A 26,305-nucleotide genomic window follows, 5' to 3' on the forward strand; every position below is an offset into this window, starting at 1 on the left:
GAGCAGCTGAGGTTCTGATGCCAGAACCCCAGATTTTTTTTTTTCCCCTAAGGAAAGCTGCTAGTGACATTTGTGGTGGCTCTATTTAAGGACAGGAAGTTTGGGAAGGTTTGATGACTGATATGGGCCAAGGCTCAGAGTCAGACCTTAAGAGACTGGCGACAGCCGTTTCCACAATTGTCCCTGGGGATTCCTGGGTGACCTTTGGCCCCCTGCCCTGTCTAAGGAGACTCAAGAATTTTCTTTGCAAGGAAGTTAGGCTTTATCTTATGGAGCCTTATTTTGAAGACTTTTTTCCTTGGTTGTCATTTGAAATGTCAGTTCCTGCTTCTGGAAACGAGAAAACCAGTGGAAAGAGTTTGGAATCTCATCCATCCGCTTAGAACTTCGCTCACTGTGGTTTCCTGCCGTCAGCACTCATCACCAGCTCACCGGTTCCTTCCTCCACCTAACAGGTCGAGCATCTTTAAACCCAAAGAGGCAGTTGGCAGTGAATCCGTGAGAAACAGGGAGGGGGTGCGTGGAGAATACCCCTTCAGCTCACTCCCTCTCCACCAGGACATGTGCACAGGAAATGACTTATCCCATGATTCCTATCCTTTCACTCGGGATCAGAAATGGAAAAGAAAACACGGGACCCTTTGTTGAAAAATTAGTAAGAAGCCCAGGACAGGCCGGGTGGTGGCAGCGCACGCCTTTAATCCCAGCACTCAGGGGGCAGAGGCAGGTGGATCCCTGTGAGTTCGAGGCCAGCCTGATCTACAATGAGAGTCCAGGACAGCCAAGGCTACACAGAGAAACCCTGTCTCAAACAAACAAACAAACAAACAAACAAACAAAAAATAGAATGCCAGGACAGCAGCTACACGGCAGTAAGCCAGGCCCAGTGTCCTCCGATGGAGACTGTGCAAGTTGCAGGTCCCACACCCCCAAAGCCAGGCCCGATTTGATGTTTCTTCTTCCAGTGAACTCCAAGACTGGCGCCGACTTATTCTTTACAAGTATTATTGTAACATCTGTCAGATACTAAGTCAGGATGTGTCTCAATGTCTCCTGATTTCTCTCAATTCCTAAATGTGTAGTTTGGTTCCCTTTTTTCTCTTTTCTCCCACCTCTTTTTTTCTTTCTCTTGGTGTTGTATGGGGCCTAGACCCGTGAGCACACGTGTTTGCAGGTGTGCTCGCTTGTGTGTATGTACTTGGAGACCAGAGATCAAAGTCAGGTGTCCTCTTCTGTCATTTTCGATGTTTATTTCTTGAGTCTGAGTGTCTCGCTGAACCTGGAGTTCACTGTTTGTCTAGACTGGCTGGGCAGGGAGCTCCCAGAATCCTCCTGGCTCCACCTGTCAGAGCAGAAGCTACACCCAGCTTTTTCTAAGACGGTTCCAGAGATCGGAACTCAGGTCTTTGTGCTTGTTCGGCAAAGCCCTTTCCCCACTGAGCCATCTCTTCAGCGCTTCTTCCGCTTAAAAAGATATTTCATAGACTCATTTCTGCTTTTACGGCCCTCTTTCTTACTTCACTGCCATGACATCTGTTTCTCTCAAAATTCCAGGGCAGTACTAAGCTAAAAGACGCTTGATGAAAAAGTAAGGCTGATTACAAAACAAAACAAAAAAAAGAACCAAAGAGCCAAATTCATGGTCATTTGCTCTGCGTGGTGGGAACAGAGGCAGCTGAGGGCATGGGGGGAGGGGGCATGTGAAGCAGGAGAAAGGAGCAGCACCTGAGTTTTTCTACCCAGTGAGCAGTGCAACGCACAGGCTTAGCTAGAGAAACAACAGGAAGAGAGGCAGTCTAGCCTTTTTCCAATTGGCACAGACGTTTCTGGTCAAAGTGACTACAAGGAGCGTTACTAGACTGACTCGGAGAAAGTAAAGTAGCAGGTTCACTGTCATCAGCAGTAGATTGCTCTGGTCTTGGCCACTGTCATTACTGCTGTGATTACTGCTGTCATGGGCAACAGCAAGTTGGAGAGGTTAAAGTGTTTGTTTGGCTTACACTTCCACATCATACTTTATCACTAAAGGAAGTCGGGGCAGAAACCTGGAGGCAAGAACTGATACAGAGGCCACGGAGGCGTGCTGCTTACTGGGTTACCTGCTCCTCATGGCTTGCTCACACAACCCAGGACCACCAGCCCAGGGATGGCCCCGCCCACAGTGGGCTGGGCCCTCCCACATCAGTCACTAGTTAACAATCGCTAATTAAGAAAATGCTCTACAGGCTTGCCTTTTGAAAGTGTTTTCTCAGCTGAGGTTCCCTACTCTCAGACAGCAATAGCTCATGGCAAGTTGACATTAAATTACCCAGCACCACTGACCCCTTGTCAACTTGACATACAAACACATCACTATTAGGCCACAACCTTTCTGTTCGTATTGACCACACATTCATATTGACATCACAGTATAACACATTTTCAAACTTAAAAAGTCAGTCTCTTAAAATCCAAAGTCTCTGAACTGAGGGCTCCTATAAAATTAAAAAATATATATAAGTTAAATGCTTTCTTACTTCAAGAGGAATGGACCAGGGTACAATCACAATCCAATCAAAGCCAAACCAAATTCTCCTGCTGTTCTTGGTGGTCATCACAAGACCACCAAGGTACTAGTGTCTCCAAAATGCTTGCGTTTCCTGCAGCAACTGGGCTGCCCTTTCACCAGTAGCCTCTCCTGGCCTCTCTCAGGTACCCTGGCCCTGCCACACAGTGTCAAGCCTCAGCTGCTCTCCATGACCCCTTCATGCCTTCAAAACAGTGCCAGCCAGGTGACTATTACACTACTAAGCTCAGCTGGCAGTGTGAGATACAAACTTGGCCGCCTCTGGAACACAGCTGGTGTGTGCTAACTCCAAGAAAAACACCTCCCAGACGATTTCACGTCAGTGACACTGGCCTCTTTTAAATCACTGGTCATTTCTGAGCTCCAGGTAAGGAACACTGAGTGTTCTAGTAAAGCAAAGGTTTTCCTTAGGTGGTGCTGGGCTCTTGTTAATCACAGCTGAATCTTTAGCCTTGGCCATCCAGACCCATCGATTCTTAATCAAAAATGGCAAACGGCCCCTATAGTTTTTTTAAAAAATCAAGTTGTAAACTTTTATTGCAAATTAAAAAATGAAGCTCTTTCTTTTTTTAAAGATTTATTTATTTATTTATTATACAGTATTCTGCCTGCATGTGTGCCGCACCCCAGAAGAGGGCACCAGATCTCATTGTAGATGGTTGTGAGCCACCATGTGGTTGCTGGGAATTGAACTCAGGACCTTTGGAAGAACAGACAGTGCTCTTAACCTCTGAGCCATCCCTCCAGCCCCGGCCCCTATAGTTTTTAAGCTTCACTTTAAATTTCACAAGCCAGGCGTCCATCGTCTGCACTGCTCTTAGTATTGTCTTCCAAGCGCCCATAGAGCAGCTCGCCAAACTTTGAGCACTCAATGGCTTTTCTAGCTCCGAGTTCCAAATTCCCTCCAAAATCCTCCCAAGAACACATGGTCAGCTCTGTCACAACAGTACCCACACAATCCTGATACCAGTTTCTGCCCTAGTAAAGGTCACTATTGTTGGGATGAAAACCTTGACTAGAAGCAAGCTGAGGAGGAGAGGGCTTATTTGCCTTCACATCCACATCACAGTCCATCGCTGATGGAAGTCAGCGCAGAAACCTGGAGGCAGGAGTTGAGGCAGAGGCTCTGGAGGGGTGCTGCTTCCTGGCTTGCTCAGCCTGCTTTCTTATAGAAGCCGGGATCGTTGTTCCAGAGGTGGCCCCACCCACAGTGGACTGGGCCCTCCCGAATCTATCACTAATTTTAAAAATGCTCGGGCTGGAGAAATGGCTCAGAGGTTAAGAGCACTGCTTGCTCTTCCAAAGGTCCTGAGTTCAGTTCCCAGCAACCACATGGTGGCTCACAACCATCTATAATGTAATCTGATACCTTTCTTCTGGCCTGCAGGTATAAATGTAGACAGAACACTGTATATATAATAATAAATAAATAAGTCTTTTTTTTTTTTAAATTGCTCTACAGGCTTGCCTTCAGCGCCATCTTCCGGAAGGATTTTCTCAGTTGAGGTTCCCTCTTTTCAGATGATTATAGTTGGCATCAAGGAGACATGAACTAGCCAGCACCTCCTGCACACTAGGTGGAAACTTTTTCAAATCTGTTATCAAAGCCTAAGAGAAGAGAAAGGACTCTTCCACACTTTGCTGCTCACATAATCACGAAAGACCCAACTGCGTGGTGTTGAGAATTTATAATGAGCAAGAAAGGACATATGGCCACGCCTAGTTCTTTTTTGTGCTTTGACTAGTGGATGTTGGTAGGAGCCAGTGTCTCGGGGGAGGAGTATGTAAGCTTTGGATGTTACTGGACGTCAGATGATAACCCTACCCTTACCCTTGGCACCCCATCCCTGTGAAGCACTTGTAAGTCCTTAATTATTTCTTCCAGGGCTCTTTCCTTACCAGTACCAACACGTGCTGTGGCCCACCATCTTTAGCGGCAGACGCAGTGGGCAGTTGCACAGCACATTAACATCCTGTCCCAGTGATTTGCAGCCTGTGTGTGTCTACTAGAGGGCTTTTTCTAAACCACAAGAGAAACCACAGCCTAAACTCGTGATAACTGGGGTATTTGCAAGCAAAGGGAGCTAGTCCCTCTGGGAGCAGCCCTCAATAACGGCAGACGAGGAGGCACAATTCTGAGATGCATTAGCTAAGGGTCCCTCATGGGCCAGCCAGCTCACTGGCGGTCTTCGGTCTTTATATTCCTTTTCTTGTTTTCCTCTCCATAACTGCTCGGGGCGTGCGCGGGAGGGGGTGGGGTGGAGGGGGGTGGGGGGGTGGGGGGGGTCATGTAAGTTCAGTTCTAAGGTCATACGGTTGATTAAGAGATGCCCATAAAATGAATGAGATGCAATGCATATGTATCATACCCTCCGTTCTTCTATAGATCTTGAACTAACTGTGGCATTTTTGGAGGGCACTCACAGGTCTTTAAGCTTTGACCTGATAACTACAAGAGGAAACCAGAAATTCAGGCATGTTCATCCTGTTGAACAAGTTCACACTTACTTAGGACATCTTATCGTTTATTGACTTTTGCAGTACATGTTTATCAAGGCTACCTCTTCCCTCGGGCACCACGTTAGAGTCTGGTCTGAGAAAGAGAAGTAAGGTATGGTTCATGTCTAAGAGTGTAGTGTGTACAAAAAGGAGGAGGTGATGCTAGAAGTCTGCCCAGACCACAGTGAGCGTCCAGTGTAAGCAGGTCATTTGTGCTCAGTATGACAAAGGTGAGAGGACATCACCAGGAAGGGGAAACTTGAGCAGAGACGGGGAGCAGGTGACATGATTCAGTCTCGGGGGAGAGCTGCAGCTGATGGGACACAATGTGAAGAAGACAATGTGGAATCCTGAGGCGAGACCATGCACTCCATGTCCTGTGTGTAATAGACAGTGAAGGGAGATGGAGCATGGAAATGGTGTATCAGAAGCAGCTAACCTTTGCGGATCTAAAGGCGGGTGCCCTCAGGCACAGGTGTGACAGGTGTGGATCTGAAGGAGGCTGCCCTCAGGTACAGGTGTGTGACAGGTGTGGATCTGAAGGAGGCTGCCCTCAGGCACAGGTGTGACAGGTGTGGATCTGAAGGCAGCTGCCCTAAGGCACAGGTGTGACAAGTGTGGATCTGAAGGAGGCTGCCCTCAGGCACAGGTGTGACAGGTGTGGATCTGAAGGAGGCTTACCTCAGGCACAGGTGTGACAGGTGTGGATCTGAAGGAGGCTGCCCTCAGGCACAGGTGTGACAGGATGGATACTTGGGATTCTCAGCTCTATTCTTCTTCATAAAAGATTATAATAACCCTACTTATATTTTTAAAAAGTGGTCTTTTGACTTAGAGCCTTTGGGGCACAGAGTATTAGATACAGTCATGTTAGCAATGGACTGATCAGAGAAATATGAAGAAAGAGCTTCAGGAATGCCTTGAAGTAATGTCAGTGTTGGCCCTTTTGGAAATATCCTTCAGTGATATTGAGGAGGGTCTGGCCAGAGTAGACTGTCTCCTTCCCTGCTCTAGGCATCTATGAGCAGCTTGCTCTCCTTTTTAAATGCACCTCTGGGAGCTGGGGTGAGGATAACCCAGGGAGAGAGAGAGCTTGGCTAGCATGCCCAAGGCCTAGAGCTCTAAACCGTTTGTGCTGCAAACAACAGCTAATTCATTCTAGAATTGGCCCCGCTCGCCGGCATACTGGTATCTACATTGTCAAAGTGTGAGCCTTTGGGCGCAAGCCAGTACATAAGTCTTCTAAAACCCTTTGTAAAGACGCTACTAGAAAAAAAAATCCTTTTAGAATGTATCACTGCACGTCACTGGTTCTCCACCTATGGTTAGTGACCCCTGTGGGGGGTCAAATGGTCCTTTCACAGAGGTCACCAAGACCATAAGAAAACACATATACTTACATTATGGTTCATAATGGTAGGGAAATTATAGCCAGGAAGTAACAATGAAAATGCTTTTATGGTTGGGGGGGTGTGGTCACCACAACATGAAGCACTGTATTAAAGGGTTGCAGCATCAGGAAGGTTGAGAACCGCTTCTCTATATGAAGACCTCCTTCCGTTCTTGGACTGAAAGACATACAAAGTCAGAGCAGCCCGCTCTGTCTGTGCTGTGCATGCATCATGGGTAAGGCCCACTAGTCATCAGGGCTTCCTTTTAGAATAGTTGAGTACATGGCACAGGGGGTAGGGGATGGGCAGCAACAAGAGCACAGTGTGAATATCATTGGCTCTACCTCCCACTTTAGGGTGCTCTGTTGCCGTAGACACTCGAGTTTCCCTCTCTTTCTTGCTCACTTCCTGCTTGGTATGGAGTGTTCCACATAGAATGTTCAAGGTCCTCCTGGACAGCTCTGTTCACAGGCTTTTCTGGGTGGTCGCTTGTGAAAAGAGTCACTTCGCAGTAGCACCTCGTTGGCCTGAGATTCTGGGCTATTGTCACTAAAGCAATAATGGTTTCCTGGGAGAACTCCGCAAGTCTACGTTCCCTCCTATTGCAAGGTGGACAGTAGAAAGCCAGGGCTAATCTCTCTTAAAGTCGTAATTCTAGGTCGTTTCTTCCTTTCTCTTTACTCTAGGGGAAAGGGTTTGGTGGGAGAGAGTACCAGAGTTGTTTTCCATTTTTTTTTTAAATGAACATGCATTTTGGAAGCAAGTACAGGCGACTCTGTGGAAGTGAAAAGAGAATGTTCCATTCATGCGCCGTGAGTAGGGATTTAGACTGCCTGAGGGAGGCGCTCCCGAGAAAGCCGATCTGTGGCTGTGAAGACTGAGAGCTGAAATGCGCCTTTGCTCCTGGCGTGCTTCCTGCCATTTGTTGTCCACTCCAGATCACACCAGTCTTTTGAAACGCTCACACCAACACAAGCACCTGCACACACTGGTTTGGCCTTTAAAGTGGCGGTGCAGGTTGCAGAATAATTTTCACAACACGGGGCGTGCACCGCCTTGAACTCCGAGCATGCTCACTGGCAGCTCTCTGCTTTGTACACGGAGCCTCTTCAAAGCACAGCAAACAGAAGAGCTGTGTTTGGGTTTTCTTTGGAGAGCTCTTCAGGGCTTCTGGTATGCGAGGGACCAGAAGTAGGGAGTGGAAGCTGGTGTGACTTTCCGGCTGTTTTAACTGCTCCCTGGGAAGCATCCTGCAACTGTTCCACTTTCATGTTTTCCGTTCTTCTTTGTTTTCGATCTTCCCTAGACAACAGCTGGATTCCGCTTTCAGGTTTTCAGGACTTTTAATTCCCTGTCCTGTCGTGAGCCATTTTGGTGGGTGGTATTTTTTTTCCCCCCCAAGCATCTGAATGTATTTAACTAAAAGTTTGATTTTGTGGAATGTATCATTGGTAATTATTGCTCAAAAGTAGAGCCTAGTGCACATCTCCCAGGAGCCAGGGTTCTCTTTCTCTACCCCCTTCAGCCTCCTTATCTGAGGATTGAATGCTTTGTACCAACCTGAAATAAGATGACTGTGCCATAGAAACACACCAAAAGTGTGCATCTTGTGCCTGTTGTTCTGATTCCTATTGGCCAGCATCGTTTAATTTTATGCAAAGCAGTTCTACTTCTGACATGGTTTTCTGAGATGGTCAAACATGGAATTTGTGGTGCTATAATTTACCTACCAAAAAATGTTCTGATCACCAAGTTCCTTACCTTAGTCTTTGTGGTGCTGCTGTATTGGAATATTACCGATGGGGTAATTTATAAGGAATAGAAGGTGGCACACCCCTTTAATCCCAGCACTCGGGGAGGCAGAGGCAGGCGGATTGTTGTGAGTTCAAGGACAGCTTGGCTTACAAAGCGAATCCAGAACAGCCAGGGCTACACAGAGAAACCCTGTCTCCAAAAAGAAATAAATAAATAAATAAATAAATAAATAAATAAATAAATAAATAAGAAAGAATAAAGAAAAGAGAAACATAGTCGGGTGTGGTGGCACATGCCTGTAGTCCCAGCACTTAGGAGGCAGAGGCAGGCGGATCGATGTGAGTTCGAGGCCAGCCTGGTCTACAAAGTGACTCCAGGACAGCCAAGACTAACACAAAGAGACCTTGTCTCAAAAAAAACCAAAAACCAAAAACAAAACAAAACAAAAAAACCCCAAACAACAACAACAACAAAGAAAAAAGAAAGAAAGAAATTAACTTGGCTCACAGCTCGGGAGGCTGAAGGATCCAAGATGGAGTAGCTGTATCTACCAGGCCTATTTGCTGTGTTACAATATGGCCGAAGGCACCATTGAGACGGAGTAAGAGAGAGCAGAGATGCTGCTTTCAAAAACAAGCCTATTCTGGCATCCTTGGCAGGAAGCTACTCACGCATCACACTGGAGGTCTTAGTTCTCCACAGGGGTACACTGGGGCCGGGGTTTCTCATAGGATCTTAAAGGACACACCTAATCCATCACAGGCACTCAGAAATACATATCTAGGTTTTGTATAGGTGAAGGAAGGAATTTAGGGGTAAGAATGATTAAAAATAAAAATCAAGACAAAACACTATGAACATAACATTTGTATAATTCCTGATTGTTTCGTGGTTCTTCTTGCTGTAGGTAGCTTATTCTATATGTGTATAATAATATAAATGTATATGTAAAAAAAAAAAAAGAAAGAAAGAAAGAAAAAGAAATAGTAAGAATCAAACAACACCTGTTGCTAGAATTTTCTCCGGAGCCATTTCCAAAATTGCCTCGCTTACTTAGATCATGGCTTTTCAGCATGAGCTGTATTATCACAACAGTTTTACATCTCTCCTTTTTAACGCGATTCCTCCTCCTCCTCCCTCCCACTGTCTGGCCATCCACACATCCCAGCCTTAGTTCAGAAAAGTGTAGTGACAATGGAGGCTCGTCTGGGATGTAATATCGGAGACCCTGAACATATTCTCTAGGAATCAAAATTTTACTGTTTTTATTCCCATGTGTGTGCCCAGGTGTCTGAGTGAGTGTGTGTGGGGCATGTGACTGCAGGTGCCCCCGGGGGCCAGAAGATCTCCTGGAGCTAAGTCCCAGGCAGATGTGGGAGAACTGAGAGGGCAGCTGGCCCCGGAAGAGCTGGTTGTGCCCTTAGCCACCTGGCCATCTCCCCAGCCCCCAAGCCAAAGTCTCTAATGCTAGAAACAACACCACTCTTCCACTAGACTACATGAACTACCATTCACACAAACCACAGGAATTTCACTTGCAAGAAGGAGGCAGAATCTGCCGGAGCTGGGAGAATTTTTTTTGCTAACCTTCTTTTGAGATCTTTCATCTGAATTGCTCGTATTGTGATAGACAGACTGAAATTACCCAGTGGATGAAGGAACTAGCTTAAGATTTATAAGAAAAGTTATCTTAATCAGTTTTTAAAATTCTTTTTAAAGATAACATAATTTTCTGGATACATCATTATGACACACTGAATTATAATCTACAAATTAGAACATAATTGTGCAATTTGTGTTTAATTCTATCACTCATGGTTTATACTAGGCAGGCTTCTTTGCAGGCTTACAGTATTGTGAACTTTTCATAAACAGCTATTGAAAACCATTCATATAATCAAAATATTATTTATAGATATTCGGGAAATGATTATTCTTAGGATTGTGTAAAGCAGAAAACCTTACTGTGTTGTGGGTTTGCACTGCCCCGCCACCATAAAAAAAAAAAAAATCAAGTTTTAGTTAAGTTCCATGAATGGATGTTGTGAAAATTACTTTCTTTTGGAATGCTCCTAACGTTGAAAGACTAATTTAAATTAAGAGGGCACACTGGGCTTGGAAAAGGGCATTGTGGGAACCGCAAAGCATAATTTCCCCCCAAACAAAGAGAAGCTTGTTGAAGTACACACTTTATTGCCTGGAAATTCTATATATATGCAAAGTTGCTTGTCAAGTCACTGTTGGGTTTTGTGTGCTTGCTTTCTCCTTTTGTTTGGAAAAAAAATCAAATGCTGAAAATAGTCTGCACAGCCCTGCGTGCTATAGGCACAGAGGAACCTACACACACCAATTCCTGTGCCGCGCGGCACCCTCCCACAGGCAGCTCAGAGCTGGCTCCTCACAGGTAAAGCCAGCATGTATGCTTCATCAAAGCCCACTCAGAGTTTCTGGAATGTGGTGTTCAATGTCTTTATGTTTATCCCTCCTTCTGACAGAAGTGGGGCTGCCGTGGGTAAGTAATGTCCGGGTCCTGAAGTCCACTCAGTGTGTTCTCTGTTCTATATTGAGGTATGATTCATGTACAATACTGTCTACCAACCTATGGTGCACAGCTCGGTAGAGTTTATAAACTATAGTATGCTGTAGCGCCACAAGTTTTAGCATAAAATGATCCCTTGTACCTGAGCGAGTGTTCTTCAGCAATCCAGATGTGGGTGAATTCGGTCAATGAAATGAAGGTACTGGTTATCTGGGATGTCTCCAAGTGGGGAGTTCTGGTCTTTGGAACGGCCACTCATGCAACACTTTAGCTTCTTGGTACGACAGCTCTGTCCACCCCTCGTTACATATACGGCATTTATAGTTTGCCAAGAACTTTCTCGCAGGCACCAGATGGGAAGCCTGGACCGCAACATAACCAGGTGCAGGGTGAGCAACTCCCAAGTGACCGTCTGGAGGAAGAGGGCCCGTGCAGTTTGGCCCCGTTGTCCTCATTACGGCTGCCGCCTGCCCATAGCTGAATGGGGTCTTCTTGCCTGCGTTAGGGACAGCAAGAGATCCAACAGGCTAGAAGTGAGACTGGGCTAAGAGGACGGATGTGGGGACTGGGTAGGTGGGGGCCCCAAACACGAGGATGGAGGGGTTCTCAAGGTAGGAGGCAAGTCTGAGGGGACGGGGAGCCCAGCAAACATGCAGATGGGAATGAAGGTGGACCCGAGGCAGCAGAGCTAGAGCCGAGAGAACCAGGAAGAATTTGACGTAGCTGCTGAGCCCTGCCCTCTGTGAAGAACTCTCCTTGACTTTCACATACGGTAATATTCCACACCCCTGCCCCATTGCTCTAGCCCCCATACCTTGCGTCAAGATCACCGCTCTCCTCACTCTGTGGGCTCATTTGGATAAGCTACACGGCTTAGCATTCTCCCTTATATATAAATTCCCGCCTCTGGCCAGTATCTCACACCCCTAGCTGAAGTAGGAAAGCCTTTGGGCAGTCATCCCAGTTTCTTGTGGGGGAAGAAGGGGGGCAGATAGACTAGACTAGCTGGCAATGAGTACTACAGAGGAAAAGCCAGAATATCACCATTTGGGGGACTGTGGGTGGCCAGAGAGAGCCTAAACCAGGCATTCCTAGGCTTTTTTACAAGGCCTCTACCTCATGGGCTGTCCCCACGTCTGTGCTTTTCAGCTCCTGGAATGTTCACTGACTGTAGTAGCCTTTTGGCCAGATTTGCTGTGTGCCATGCGTATGGCTGGAAAGTGATAGGCAGTGGTGACTTTCCTGGCAAACTCCCTAAGCAAGTTTTTCCTGTAAAATTTATATATCACTTCATTCAATAGATATTATTATAAAGCAACATATCTACTAATTTGGGCGAAGTTTAATAATTTTTTTTAAAACAGGAAGACTTTTTGTTTAAAGTTTCTATAAAACAAAAATGACCATGTATTGCCAAGGTTGAGCCACATGCATAAGCATGGCCCTCCAGATCACGTTGCCCTGATTTGTGTTGGCTGGCAGAAAGGGCTTCTAGCTCTATGGAATTAATTTATAGGGAGGCTCGGTGTTTGCTTTCTAACTGCAAAATTAACATTTGAAGTTAGGTTTCTAAATTGCACCAGCGGTCTGCTGTTTGTGGCTCAAAGATTACCCACATAAAGCAGACTCTTTGGTTGTCTTTTCACAGGACAGTGGATCTAGGGAACCCTTGGGCCTTAAAAGACCGGGATGCAGACTACAAGGAAGCCGAAATGTGCTTCCCAGAAAACTGCATTGTAGACTGACCCCTGAAGGCAGTGGCAGGGGATCAAAAGGACAGTGCCAAAGGAGGTCGGCCAACTCAGATTTCATCTAGGACAGATGGCCAAGGGTGACCCTGGCATGCTAGTTGAGTTAATGGAGAAGACGGAGAATCACTTGGAAGGCTCAGGCGAGAGGGTTGCTAATCAAGTCTGTCCTGGGCTATAAAGTTCAAGGTGGGCTTGGGCAGCATGGGCAACGTATCCAAAATAAAGTGTTAAACACAGGCAGGGAAATAAAGCCACAAGTCAGTTCTGTGGGAAAAAAATATAAACAGCAACAAACTCCCAGCTGATTCCAGTAAGCTGGGTTCCTTTAAATACAAATATCAAACATCCCCTGGCAAAGGTTGAAGTTTTTATTTAAGCCAAATTTAAATAAAGTCAATTTTCCTTCTGACTATTTTTTTTTCTTTATATATGTTATATGAAAACCTTTCGCCGAGTTTCCAGGAACTCTGTTGATAGTCTGTGGAGTGACAGCACACTGCCAGGGAGGAGAGGGAGCTGTTAAGGTGAAGGGCATTCGGGAGCAATACGCATGCATGCCAGTTTGTACATAAACTGTATACAGCTATCCTGTTATTGAGGCTAAAATGGAAATTAGGCATGGGTTCCCTAAAATTTAACGTTTACCTATGAACGTTTACATTTTGGCTCTACTCTCTCTCTTTTTTCTTTTTCCCTCTGTACTTCCTTTTAAGTCACAAACAACTATTCATAAGTAAGTATTAGACTTTTGAAAATAGTACTGGGAGGGGGAGGGGCATGTGGCCCAGCACATGTGTGGAGGTCAGAGAATAACTTCCTGCCATCGCTTCGCTCCTGCGACCTGTACTTTTGGTTCCGTGGACCTAGCTCAGGTCACCAGGCTTGCCTGGCAAGTGCCCTTTCTTGATGACTCTACTTCTTACCTGACATTTGTGGGCTTGGGATAAATTAAGTTGAGGTTCTGTGCCCATCTGCATCAACCGACCAGCATGCTGGCTCTGTCCCTGTCTGCAAGCAGGAAGCTCACCTACAAAGAGCTAACCCCCCTCCCCCGCCCCCGAGAGACTCGGCCATGCCACCCCACGATCTCAAACCCAGACCCCGAGCTTCGTGGTGGCACATCTTCATGCACGAGGCTGCTTCTGATGTCAGGCATTGGTTCTTTTAAATGAAAAGGAAGCCTTTGACCGAATTGGCCCAGGAAAGAACGGCGTAGGGGAAATAGGGACTCGTGTTTATTTTGTGTCAGAGCCATGAGGACCCTCAGTTATCTCACTCAGTCCCTCTGTCCTCATGAGGGGGTACCATAGTAGGAGCACTTGCTAGACTCTAGGGACCCAGTGAGGGTGACTATAGCAGGGCACCTCCCTCTGTTACCTTGTAATGGATCAGAAAAGGCAGCTGAGGCAGTACATGGTCAGATCCAGTAAATGATGGTCATACTAGTGTTGGAGGCGTGATATGAGGAAAGACAGCACAGGCTCAGGTTGACGAGGGCACTGGGCACAGCCACTCCAGGGAAGCAAGTTCAGATGAGATCCTGGGAAGCCGAGTGAGGAAGGGTACTTTCCAGGCCTCATGAGCCCCATGTGTTAGGTTCTAAAGAGGCCAAAGTGCTTGGAAAGGGAAGGCTGTGGGAGCTGCAGGCAGAGGGGTCAGGCAGGCAGCCTGGGGAGTGCAAGGTTCCCAGGTCTTGTCAACACCAACAGAGATGGAACAGGCTGGAACTAGAGGTCACGATCACCGGGATCCTAAAGCTATGTCCTTGCAAGTTGCTCAGCCTTGCCCACTCTCACAAGACATGAGCGTGCCTTGCCCTCTGAACACAAGACATCTTAGTGTCCTCTTTACTGTTTCCAACCATCTGAAGCATCCACTCTCTTTATTGGTCCTCTTAGCCTTCGTGCTGGGTGAAGAGGGACCCAATCTGTTACTGAGATTTGGAGGGACATCAGATAGCCCAGACAGGGGGGCAGCCAATAAGAACGTACCCTGCAAAGAGAACAGATGACCCCGAGTAGAAAAAGGACAGAAGGCAAGGTTTGCTCAAAGGATTCAAACATTTCCACACCCCCGAATGCAGGTGCCTCTCAAGCTTGCCCTGATTCCATAGAAATATACCATAAATATATGTTGCTTTATCTTGAGACAAAGCTGTCTCAAGGTTGCTCACTGGGATTTGTGACAAAAATAGAACCGGTGTAGGCAAGAGGATCAAGTCAACCTAACCAGCAGGTGGGAGGAAGGCTGGGCAGACGGGATGCATCAAAGAGCTTTAAAAACGGAGAATGGTGAGGGCCAAGGCGTGTACTCTGGGCCGTGGAGAGGACTAAACACCAATCAGTGTCCTTGTCTGGCGTAGAGTGTGTTGGAGCATAGTGAACGGGTCATTCTGTGTAGATGTCACGTGTTCACTGGTACTCAGGGCAGGACGGGAGTTAAGGAGAAAGAGAGAGTAAGATAAATATAGCTATTTCTAGAGAAAATCAGTGGAGGGATGTGCCAGGCCTGTCCCTGACTGGTAAGAGGTTTTGAGGAACAGAGCTTAAGAGAGAGTTCACATTTCTCTGAGCCAGGAAGATCTTCCTGATGCTGAGCCCAGTCTCTTCTGCTCAGCTCCTTTGCTCATGGCTGCCCTCCGTCTGCACCAAGAAGGCAGATCCGCCCTGGGTAGTTTCCTCAGCAGGGAGGGCAGTCCTGTGTTATTACTTTTGGGGGAAATGGTCCTTCAATGGCCCATGGGTCCAGAATCTATATTATCAATAGAGAAGCTCATTTCTTTTGGTTTGTATTGCTGCTATTATTGTTCATTTTACAAGAATTATGGACTGGAGAGGCGGCTCAGTGGGCTAAGAGTACTGGATGCTCTTGCAGAGGACGGTTGTGTGGTAGGTAGCTCACAACCATCTGTAACGCCAGTTCCACGGGGCACTACGCCCTTTTCTAGCCTCCTTGAGCACCAGGCACTTATGCATACACTTATGTACATGCAGCCTAAATACTCATACACATAAAATAAAAATAAATATTATTCTAGTGTATGAATAGGGTTTTATATAATAGATTTCATTTAGGATAGCTGTAGGTAAGATCCACCAACCTTTCAAGGTTTACATGGTCGGTAAACTGTTTCCCACAGCCAAAGGGGCAATTCCTAGTTGTTGCATCATTCACAGTGGTACTTGGGTGCTAGCTGGGCTGCAGTGAGTTCAGACCTGTGACCAGAGGGTTACAGTGCAGTCACCATGCCAGGGTAAACTGCTAGATGACTTTCAGCTAAGTAGCATTGACCTACTATATGTCCCAAGTTCCCAGCTCGAGTTGTGCTAACAGAGCCCTTGGTTAATTAATTACTAGAATACACTGAGGTCTAACTTACGTTATTTGTCCCAGGGAGCCATCTGAGGCCCCTCCTAAAACATTTCAGTCAGCTTAAAGACACAGGGATGTTGCATTTCAACATAAAATCAGAGGCTTTGCGTTGTCCACGGAAAACAGATGGAGGCTACCTCAGCTCTGCTTTTAGGGACAAGTGTCCTCATCTCCCTCTGCCTGCAATACCGCATCCCTCTCTTTCCTCATTCTGGCTGTCCTGGACTCTCTTTGTAGACCAGACTGGCCTTGAACTCACAGAGATCCATTTGCCTGTGCCTCCTAAGTGCTGGGATTAAAGGTGTGCGCCACCACACCCTGGCTCTCTGACAATTCTCTTGGTTCTTTTGTTGTGCCGTATGCAGGCAGCTCTCGGGTACACAGGGCCTTCCTTATTTTCTCGTCAAAACCACCCTCATGGCGTCAGGCTGATCTTCTAAACTCACACATGTACTCTTCTTACTTCTCCATCTGAGTGTCTCCCACGACACTGTGACAGTAGCCTACACCCTAACCATGCCCTGTGAGGCCCTGCCTGCCACCATCCTCTTTCCCTTCTCCTTAGCCTCGTCCTCAGTTCATCCTCACGGTGCCCCTTTCTTCTCCACCGACCCTCATCTCTGACGCAACATCATTTCCCTGACGTCTAAATCTAAATGACCACACCACACCCCATAGCTTCCCAGCCTCGGTTTCAGCTTTCTCTGTGTCCTTTCTAGCATGGCGATAGCTGTTCATGTGATCATGTTTGAGGGGCTGCCCTGGTAAGACCACAACAGTTCTTCAAGGACTCTACTGGCCCTCCCTTGTCATGGCTGGGCAGGCAGCGGTCAGCAAGGGCTGTCTAAAGGAATGTGTGTTTATTACCTCTTCTTTCGATGCTGATGTAACCACGCTCTGGGGGAGTGAGACTTGGGCACTGAGTGTTGCCAAGTGGCATTTCTTTTTTCAGGTGACAGTACTTAAGAGATTCCGCTTGGCGGCCTGCTTTCACCACAGCCGTCGTGAGGCAGCTATTCTGACACTTGTATCTCCGTGTTCTTTCCTTTTCCGTCATTCTGGAGGCTGGGCCTCCTCCCCAGACCTGTTTGCTCTGTGGAAACAAAATAGTATGTTAGGGGTTTGTGTGTGTGTGTGTGTGTGTGTGTGTGTGTGTGTGTGTGTGTGTGTGTGTGTGTGTGTTTCTTCTTTTGAGATAAGACCTCGCTTGGCCTAGGCTGACCTTGAGCTTGCTGTGTAGGAAAGGCTGGCTTTGAAATCATGGTCCTGCTGTCTCCACTTCCCAGATGCTGGCATTGCAAACACATAGCATTACATTATGGAATTATTTTTTTAACTCTATGATTTAAGTTATGTGCTTAAGATAATTGTGAACCAGAGACATTTTAGACTATATGTCTGTGACTTCTTAAGCCTATGATGGTTCTATAGCCCCACTTGGCACACAGATCCATAGGTATGCTAGGCCTTTATACAATGCATCCGTCACAGCGTTGGTAATATGAAGCTACGATGTAGAAAATGACCTTTCCCCAAGCTGTGATGATCTGGTTATGAATTGTCAAACGTACTAAAGTTATCTTGACTCATCCTCAGTTTATTGTTATTTTCAGGATTATTGTTGCTATTACCAATAACCACTTAATACCTAATGTGTGCTGGAAACTTTTATAGATTTTATTTCTTTTCCTCACAAGTGTCCAAAAGTTGGGTACCGTTATCCAAGTTCCTTATCTGGGAGATGGGGGGCAAACATCTTCAAGCCCACACAGGCAGCGCTTGACAGATTCAGGGTTAAGGCTTGCGGGATTGTGTGATGCCAACGGCTACACGCTCCCCACAGCATCAGAGGCCCTCTCTGGTTTTTTTCCACTGAAGCTCCTGAATGCAGAGGAAATCAACACATTAAGCCTGGGGTCTGGGCCCTTTGTAGCTAGAAGTAGCCAGCAGCCAGTTCAGGGTTTCTTTGAAGTCTCATGCTTTAATCTTTAAAATGTATGCAAATGTATCTTCCTACTCTATAATATAAATGTATAAAAGTTATCCTTTCAACTACTTGACATGGAATAAAGTTGAAACTCCAGGAAGAGCTGCTGTTTACCCTTCTCCTGCCTGGTTGGGTGCCACTCTGGGGGAGCTTCGGACCTTAGCGGGAGAAGGTCACTGCTGCTCTGTGGGGCTGCACATCTTGAATAGCCTTAGGATCAACTCCTACACCCCAAGGAGCAGGGACTCAGCTCCAGGGCCTCGGACATGCTCGCCAAGAGCTCTCTCGCACTCTACCCATTTTTTTCTCCTTGTTTTTATTGAAACAGGAACTCACTGTGCCACCTAGGCTTGCCTCGATGTCACGATCCTTCTGTCTCAGTCCCAGTTAGTACCTTTCTGTTGTTGGAAAAGCTTTTCAGTGATGGAGCACGCCATCATACGCGTGGGCGGCACATGGCCACAGAAGTCTTTGTAACGGAGAGCAGAGCCTCCAGGAACATTGCCTGCTCAGTCCTAAGCCAGGCTTTGTTGATGCCATGTGGAGGTGTGTAAGTGATGCCGACCCAGCGGGAAGTCTAGAGGTTCTTTAACCATCATTTGTAAACCTTCCATTTTTATTTATTTATTTATTTATTTATTTATTTATTTATTTATTTAGGAAACAAAGGTATTTTCACAAATGAAATTGCACTTACAGCTATAATTTATGCAGCCACTAAGAGTGACAATATCTTCTTTTCTATAGACCTTGAAAGTTGTGCGTGTATGGCGTGCTTTTCTTGAGGGTCCTATTGGCACCCCAAGCTGTGCAGAACCAAGAGGAAATGCCCCAAATCTGACTCGGCGTGCATTTTCCTGATGAGACTCAAGCTGGAGGGCTTGTATCCAGCAACCCTGCTGATGAGTAACCCTCCCACTGTCTGAGCTCAGAGACCCACTCAGCCCTGCCAGGTTTGCCCCGAACCCTTGAAGGCTCTTCTGGTTCTACTACCTCTAAAAAGCTTCTTTTATAGCTTCTCTGAGAGGCCAGGAGGGGCGCGCCCTAGTCCCATCAGCATCCGTGGCAGGGTGGCCTCATGGGAAAAGACACACTGACTCGCTGGGTCTCAGGACAGCCAAGCCAGACTGTGCTGATTTGCTCTGCTCCTCCCTCCCTCCAGACAAGGCTTTTCTGAAAGGTGTTCTGGATGGGAGAAAATGCTTCTGGAATGGGAAGCCTGAGTTGTCACGAGTGTCATACATGAAGCCACATTCTGAGGGCCACGGTGCGGGAGTTTGGGGTAGCCCCAGAGCTCAGCACGTTTCTCTTCCCTTCACAGCCGATTCTAGTATTTTCCTCAGCTCACTGCTGCTTTGCCTCTGCTGAGACCTAGTCATTTCAGGTCTTGGGTTAGTGGCATCACTCTTTCCTAAGGGCCAAAGTGAGGCCACGCAGACTACTGCACTATTGTAGTGGGTTGGGATCCAGAGGAAGGGTCTGCAGGGAAAAGTCAACCAAGATCTCAAAGAAGACAAAGGCCTTGGCCAAGCCACCATATACCTCAGCTGCTGGGTGGCGGGATTGACAGCCACCAAGACCTGCTGGGCCATCTCTGAAAGACTGATGTCCTTAGGTTTCTGCTGACTAGCACTGACTTGTATGTGTGAGCTTCATTAAGCAATGGCCTTCACACTGCTTTTGATTTGTTTCTTTTCTTTCTTTTTTTTCCCCCCTTCAGAAAATGGGAGTTGTTTTTAAACTTCTATAAAAATGCAAATTGTTGTAGCACATAGGTTTATGAATGCAGTCATCTTGCATCCCTGGGGTACATGACAGCACTATTAGGAGGTGGCCTAGCATCCAACCTCTCTATTCTTATGGCCTCTGGAGGACTTCGTAGTTGAAGGGACTGCTCCTTCTTCTGTGTGTCACTCTATCATCCTGCCTCTGTCACCATCACATACTGCCAGTGCCACATGCACTCCGACGCTGAGTGCCCCACTGGCAGAGGGACGGCCGGAAATGTGCCAGGCTTGGGTCTGCACAGATGCTCTCACGGTTCTCATCTCTTCCTGGCCACACAGGCAGAGCGCTCGCTTGTTTATTTAGCATTGTTCCCTGTGCGGACATAGACTATCTATCCCATGCCCCTTCCTACCCAGGAACTTCTAGGCAATAACCTTAGGCTTTATAGACACTGGTAGCATTTGTATACTGCATGGAGGGCTGAGTAGTATTCCATAGTGGAAATGTACCATGGTTTCTTTATCCATTCTTTGACTGAGGGACGTTTAGGTTGTTTCCAGGTTCTGGCTATTATGAATAAGGCTGCTATGAACATGGTTGAGCATATGTCCTTGTTGTGTGGTGGAGCATCCAAGCCCATGAGTATCTTTGCATCAGCCCCTCTCTGCCTTGGACCGTCTTTGGTAGGGATGAAATACAGCTTCTGTGAAGTCTTTCAGAATCCTACCAAAGGGCTCAGACCACCTCTTTGCCTCATCACTCTAAGGCTTTGTTTTCTGGACAGGACTCTTGTGTTCATCTCCTTCCTGAGTTCCACCTATTTTAGAACTTTCTGCTAAGAGATTAGGGATGAGAAATTATATTATTTTTAGACCTTATAAAACCTGAACTCTAATTTGTATTCTGATTGCAGATGAAATGACTCCACGCTTAGCTTATCGGTACCTGGACCTTAACAGACAAGACTGGAAGAAAGTGCTGGCATATGGTGTTCTGTGGGCATCTTAGCTAGAGTCCACTGGTTACATCTTTTGGGTCTGGAGTTATGTGGGCACCAGGTTTTTTTTTTTTTCAAACATTCCACTTCTGCTCAGTAAGGATCAGTATCCTCTTTCTCTCCCACCCTCCTCCTTAGCACACTGTCCACAGCCCTCCAGCCCCACTACGCTTCCTCTCACTTTTTAATCCTCAAATCAAAGCCACATGTTTCATGCTTTGTTCCAACAGAACTTCACTATCAGATACCAAGTTCCCAGCTAGGTTTCTCTGGCCGTTTAACACTCTGTGCCAAACGCAGCGGCCATCCACCAAGAGCTGTTTTCTCATGTCCACAGCTCCACTGGGGAAGGGGCAGGAATTGGGTCAGGAAGCAGTGGGGACTTGTCTCTCTCCACGGTACCTGAACTTCAGAATACTTAGCAGCTAACATGGCCTGAATTGCTGGAGATGATTTAACTGACTGTGGGCAGTTAATGTGGAAGATTCTTCACCCCTGTACTGTCAGCGATGCAAAGAGGGCCGGGGGGTAGCGTGAGCGGGCAGACCCTGCATGTAAACATGACCTCTGATTCTTCAGAACGCCTTCCCTTTTAACGTTTTTTTTTTTTTTCCTTTTGATTGTATGGATTTTTTTTTCATTTTGATTCCTGTATTTATTGCTTCCATAATGGAAAACTTCAACAAATTAAGTTTTTAACATATGTAAAACAGCAAAGGATGTGGTGGGCTGTTCTGGCACCCCAAGCGGAACAAGGGACACGTGGTACAAAGTCTAAAGTTCCAAACTGCAAATGGTGAAAGCCGTGCCTCTGACTACATGCCCTCAGCCACATCGCCTCTTTCCAGAAGCACTCTTGTTGCTCTCCTCTTACGTCCAGAGATGCGCTTCATGGCTGCAGGTCCTTGTATTTATATATGGTCATCTCTTCTTGCATTGCCACAAAGCAATATCATACTGTGTATATCATGCTGGAGATTGCCCTGTATTTGCATTGTAGTGTACGCTTGTGTGCACATGTATGCACAAGCATGTCTACCCATGCAGACATAAGAGGAGCCAGGGGTTAATGTCACACACACACACACACACACACACACACACACACACACACTTTAAATGCTTTTAAAACATTTACTTTACTTACAGATATGTTAACCCTGTCTTTATAATCTCTATTTATTTTTTAAAGTTATTTAATATTATGTGCTTTTGTGTGAGGATGTCAGATCCCTTGAAACTAGACTTAGTTACAGACAGTTGTGAGCTGTTTTGTACGTGTTGGGAATTGAGCATCCGGTCCTTATGACCACTGAGCAATCTTTCCCACCCTCTAATCTCTACTTATATACCCTAAGCTGTTGTGTTAAAATCACTGTTGTCTTACTAAATAAACTGCTTTTAAAACTTAGTTTACTGATGACATTTACAAAACAACTAGAGTTCTTCTGTCAACTGGCTACTGTAGACTTTCAAAAGACTTTGATAATGCTGTGATTCTGTTTAAGAAGAGCCTTTGTCTTTTAGAAATTCCTACTGAACTATTTACTGATTAATTTATACGACGTCTAGAATTTGACCCAAAAAATAATTCTGAAAGGAATAGGCAGATATATGAACAGTGAAATAGCATCAGCCACCAGTTGTTAATTACTGATGACAGCAATGAGCACACGGTCTTCTGTCTGTCTGAATGTGTGTTTGAAAATGACAATTGAGTATTGAATTTGTACGGTAGTCACCCCTCGCCTGAGGTTTTACTTGCCGTGGTTTTACTTACCTGCCATCCACTGTGGTCCAACCTATCTAGAGTACAATGACACATTTTGAGGGAGAGAATGAGAGGAATCCATTTTCCCCTTAGCATCTACCGCAGCGTGCTAGTAGAATTGTCGTATTTTATTACCAGTTACCACAAATCTCTTACTGTGCCTAACTCTTAAAATTAAACTTCACCCTATATGGGTATGTCTGGGTAAGAACAGTACAGATAGAGGTCAGTGATGTCCATGCTTGAAGGTGTCCATTGTTGGTCTTGGGATGGGAGCCTTGTGGATAATGGAAAGCTGATACGGTATGCACAAGTCCTTGTGCCCTGTGTTTCAGTAATTAGATAGTGTGTGAGAGCGAGGGCCCTTGTCCCCTGTTCTCTGTAACGCGCCCAGTGCCCGGGACACCACACTCAAGGATGGAGACTCCAAACACATCTCTAAATTCAGCCCACACGGTCCTCCCTGGAGGCTACCCTCCTTCCTGTTCTCAAAGCAGCAGCCCCAGGGACTCAGACTCAGGAAGCCACAGACCAGGTGCTCTGGGCTTGGAGGGAGGTCAGTGGTGCTCCCTGAGTCCATGGGGACTGGCACCCAAGTGCTATGACAAATAGCACCATCAGCCACAAGAGAAGATTTCTAAGCAAAACAAACTGGCCCCTTAAACTGAACAGGAACCGTTGCTTTCAGAAGCCTGAAAGGGACTTATAAAGCACAGGAGCAAGAACGCAGATGGTTGAAGGAGGCTCACAAAGCTTCTTGGAACACAACGGGCTTGTTAGGCTAGGCCCTCTCTTAAACTGTAGAGCACAAGTTAGCTGAGTGCCCAGAATCCCATCCCATGAAAAAGATGAGTAGACGGCAGTGCAATAAAGAAGGGATTCGGAATTAGGAAGGTGTCAGGGAAAGACAGGAATACTGGGTAACATATTGTTCCTGTAGGTATGTTTGAGGGATGAACTCAGAGACAGGGACCAACCATCATCTTAATGTTGGCGCATGCGTGCACGCGCGCGTGCGCACACACACACACACTCACACAAACCACACTGGTATAGTGCTTCCTAATTGGAAGGGGGAAAATTGGGGTGGGAGGTGCTAGTCATATCTTGGCTAGAAGGCTCTTTAGAGAAAGTACCATGACAACACTGTTCAAATCTTCCAAATGAGCCAGATGGCTGCTGGGGTACCACATGTTACCAGCTGCCCATTGCTACAGATGAAGTCTTTTCTACTGGTGTTTGTATAACACACATTATGGGGTGCTGGCTCTTTTGCTGCTGTTTAACATTTACGTGTGTGCCACTGTAATTATAAACCATGAATATACATGATGCCACATGACCGGTAAAACTGCCCACCTCTCATTCTGCAAGGAAGGAAGCTGCATTTACTGCGTGAGAGCACTCACCTTCCCTTCTTTGTAAATGGCCCTCCTTTCTAGCCTGATGCTCACTGAGCCTCACCCCCTCCCAACACAGCACAGACACCCGGGGCTAATCACAGAGATTGCGGAGCCCCAAGTTTCAGAGCAAGCCTGGACCAAAAAAAAAAAAAAAAAAAAACAGGGGAAAGACGACAATTCGGCAGCATCGAAATTAAGCCGAACGATTTTATTTGACAACATAACAAAAGTGCTCTGGAGGTCACATAGCAGGCAGGTGTGCCGTGTAAAAGGGAAGAGGTAAATGAAAGCAAGTCGGCTTCTTTCAAAGAAACGCGTTCCAAGAGCTGCTGCATTTCTTTTGGCTTTGAAAGAGGCTGATTTGGAGGCATTCACCTCGGAGGTAGGCAGCGTGGTTACTGTGGCTGAACCTGTAAACACTCAGAGCGGTTCTCAGGTGCCTGCGTGTATCGGGTGGGGAGAGGTAAGAACCCCCACACACACACACACTCCTCTGACCCCACAAACGCATAACATGTAAGTAAAGCAGCTGGGTGGCGCTCTGCCCAGTCTCACTCAGGAAGCCTCGTCCTAAACCGCACGTTGTTAGTTTAAACCCAGAACCCCAGAAAGCATACTTCCTGGCTCTGTAAATACGACACCCACAGGTTTGCTGACACCCTGGGTTTCTATTATTTAACATGTAAATAAATCAATGCTCCAAGCAAGTAAATATCTGTGTGCTGAGTTTACCTTATCTTATCTTGCAGAAATACCGACAGTATATGGCCGGACTTCTGGCTCCTCCCTATGGTGTTATGGAAACGGGCTCTAACAATGACAGTAAGTGAAATGTGACCATTTTGTACCTGAAACTTTGTTGTGTGCTATGTGTTTTCTTGTGGGGAAAAAAAAATGTTGTACGCCAGCATGGCAGAGAAAGCACCCTGACTCTGGTGTGAGTACCAGACCACCAGCAGCTTGTGCTGGAGATACTGCGCACGTGATCTGTGCCCTGTCCTGTGGGGTCTTCACCAATGCAGAATAGCCAGCTCTGGTGTGGGGCTGGGCCTTCCACAGACTGGGCATCCGCATGCTTGGAGTGTTTCTGTGTCCTCTTCCTCTTCAAAATGGGGTTCCTGAGTTGTGTTTGACTCAGCCACATGTGGGTACCCAGTAACCCAGCTCCTGCTCACTTTAGCTCTGGTTGACCAAAGAGAGAACCAGAAATCATCCGTTCTTTTAAAATGGCCCCTCTCCAGTTCGAGGCTTTTGTTAAGGGTCTAGGTACTCTACCACTGTGATGGGCAGCTTAACTTTGGTATTCATTTCACAAATGTATGTGTAGCCAGGTGATGTGGTACACACCTTCAATGTACACCAACAAAAAAAAAACAAAAAAAAAAATCAGTCTCCTATAAGAGGCTTACCCCTGGGGCTGGAGATATGGCTCAGAGGTTACGAGCACTGCCTGCTCTTCCAGAGGTCCTGAGTTCAATTCCCAGCAACCACATGGTGGTTCACAGCCATCTCTAATGTGATCTGATGTCCTCTTCTGGCCTGCAGCTGTCTGTGTAGATAGAGCACTCATAGATAGATAGATAGATAGATAGATAGATAGATAGATGTTTAAGAGAGACAGAGACAGAGAGAGACAGAGAGACAGAGAGAAACCCTCCCCTGGATGAGATTTTAAATTAGTGGTGGGTGAGGTATGTGTTTTCTTTCTTTCCTTTCCTTTCTTTCTTTCTTTCTTTCTTTCTTTCTTTCTTTCTTTCTTTCTTTCTTTCTTTCTTTTGGTTTTTCCAGACGAGGTTTCTCTATGTAGCCCTGGCTGTCCTAGACTTGCTTTGTAGACCAGGCTGACCTCAAACTCATAATGATCTGCCTACCTCTGATTGCGCGCTACCCTTTAAAGGATTGATTTTATTTTTATGTATGTGTCTGTATGTGTCTTTGCATCTGAGTGCAGGTGCCCTTAGAGGCCAGAAGAGGGCGTCAGATCCCTTAAAGCAGTTGTGAGCTCTCTGACCTGGGTGCTAGGAGCTGCCTCAGTCCCCTGGAAGAACAGCACATGGTCTTAACTGCTGAGTCATCTCTTCAGTCTTTTCATTCTATCCTGCAGGAGCATGTGTGCGTTCATGTGCTCATGCGCGGGTGCGTGTGCATGTGCGCATGTGTAAAACAAAGTACCAAGCATGAAGAATCTGAAGCTGTGGCACTTGGACAACCAGAGATGGATGTGGCAGGCAGCGTTTCCACCCTCTCCCTTGTTCCCTGAGTGCCAGCTCATGCTCCTGTTTGTTACTTTCTGCAGGGGCCACCTTCTTGCTTGACTAGAATCTTCAGGGTTCCTCACCTTCTGCCTTACAGAGATGCTGTCCCTGTCTTTCTCCATAGCCCCTGCCCTCCCCTCACATCTGACTCCCTGAAAAATGAACAGGAAAGCCAAGGCACACCCTTTCTTTCTTTCTTTCTTTCTTTCTTTCTTTCTTCCTCTCTTTCCTTCTTCTCCATTTCCTTTTTCCCTCCTCATCTTGGCTAAGCCATGAAAAACTAGTTCACTA

The 26,305-nt window shown here is 46.4% G+C and overlaps 1 protein-coding gene across 5 annotated transcripts in view; it reads left to right on the top strand.

Moving 5' to 3' along the window:
* Positions 1 to 26,305, top strand: part of RAPGEF4 (Rap guanine nucleotide exchange factor 4) — a 291,519-nt gene that overhangs the window by 142,387 nt on the left and 122,827 nt on the right. For all 5 annotated transcript variants that reach the window (XM_084799441.1, XM_084799442.1, XM_084799444.1 and 2 more), the window contains one exon: positions 24,509 to 24,581. In XM_084799441.1, the coding sequence (XP_084655567.1) occupies positions 24,509 to 24,581 (73 nt within the window). The remainder of the gene's footprint in view (positions 1 to 24,508; positions 24,582 to 26,305) is intronic.

Source organism: Acomys minous (genome assembly GCF_964271855.1).
Source record: "Acomys minous genome assembly, chromosome: 10".
Taxonomy (NCBI): domain Eukaryota; kingdom Metazoa; phylum Chordata; class Mammalia; order Rodentia; family Muridae; genus Acomys; species Acomys minous.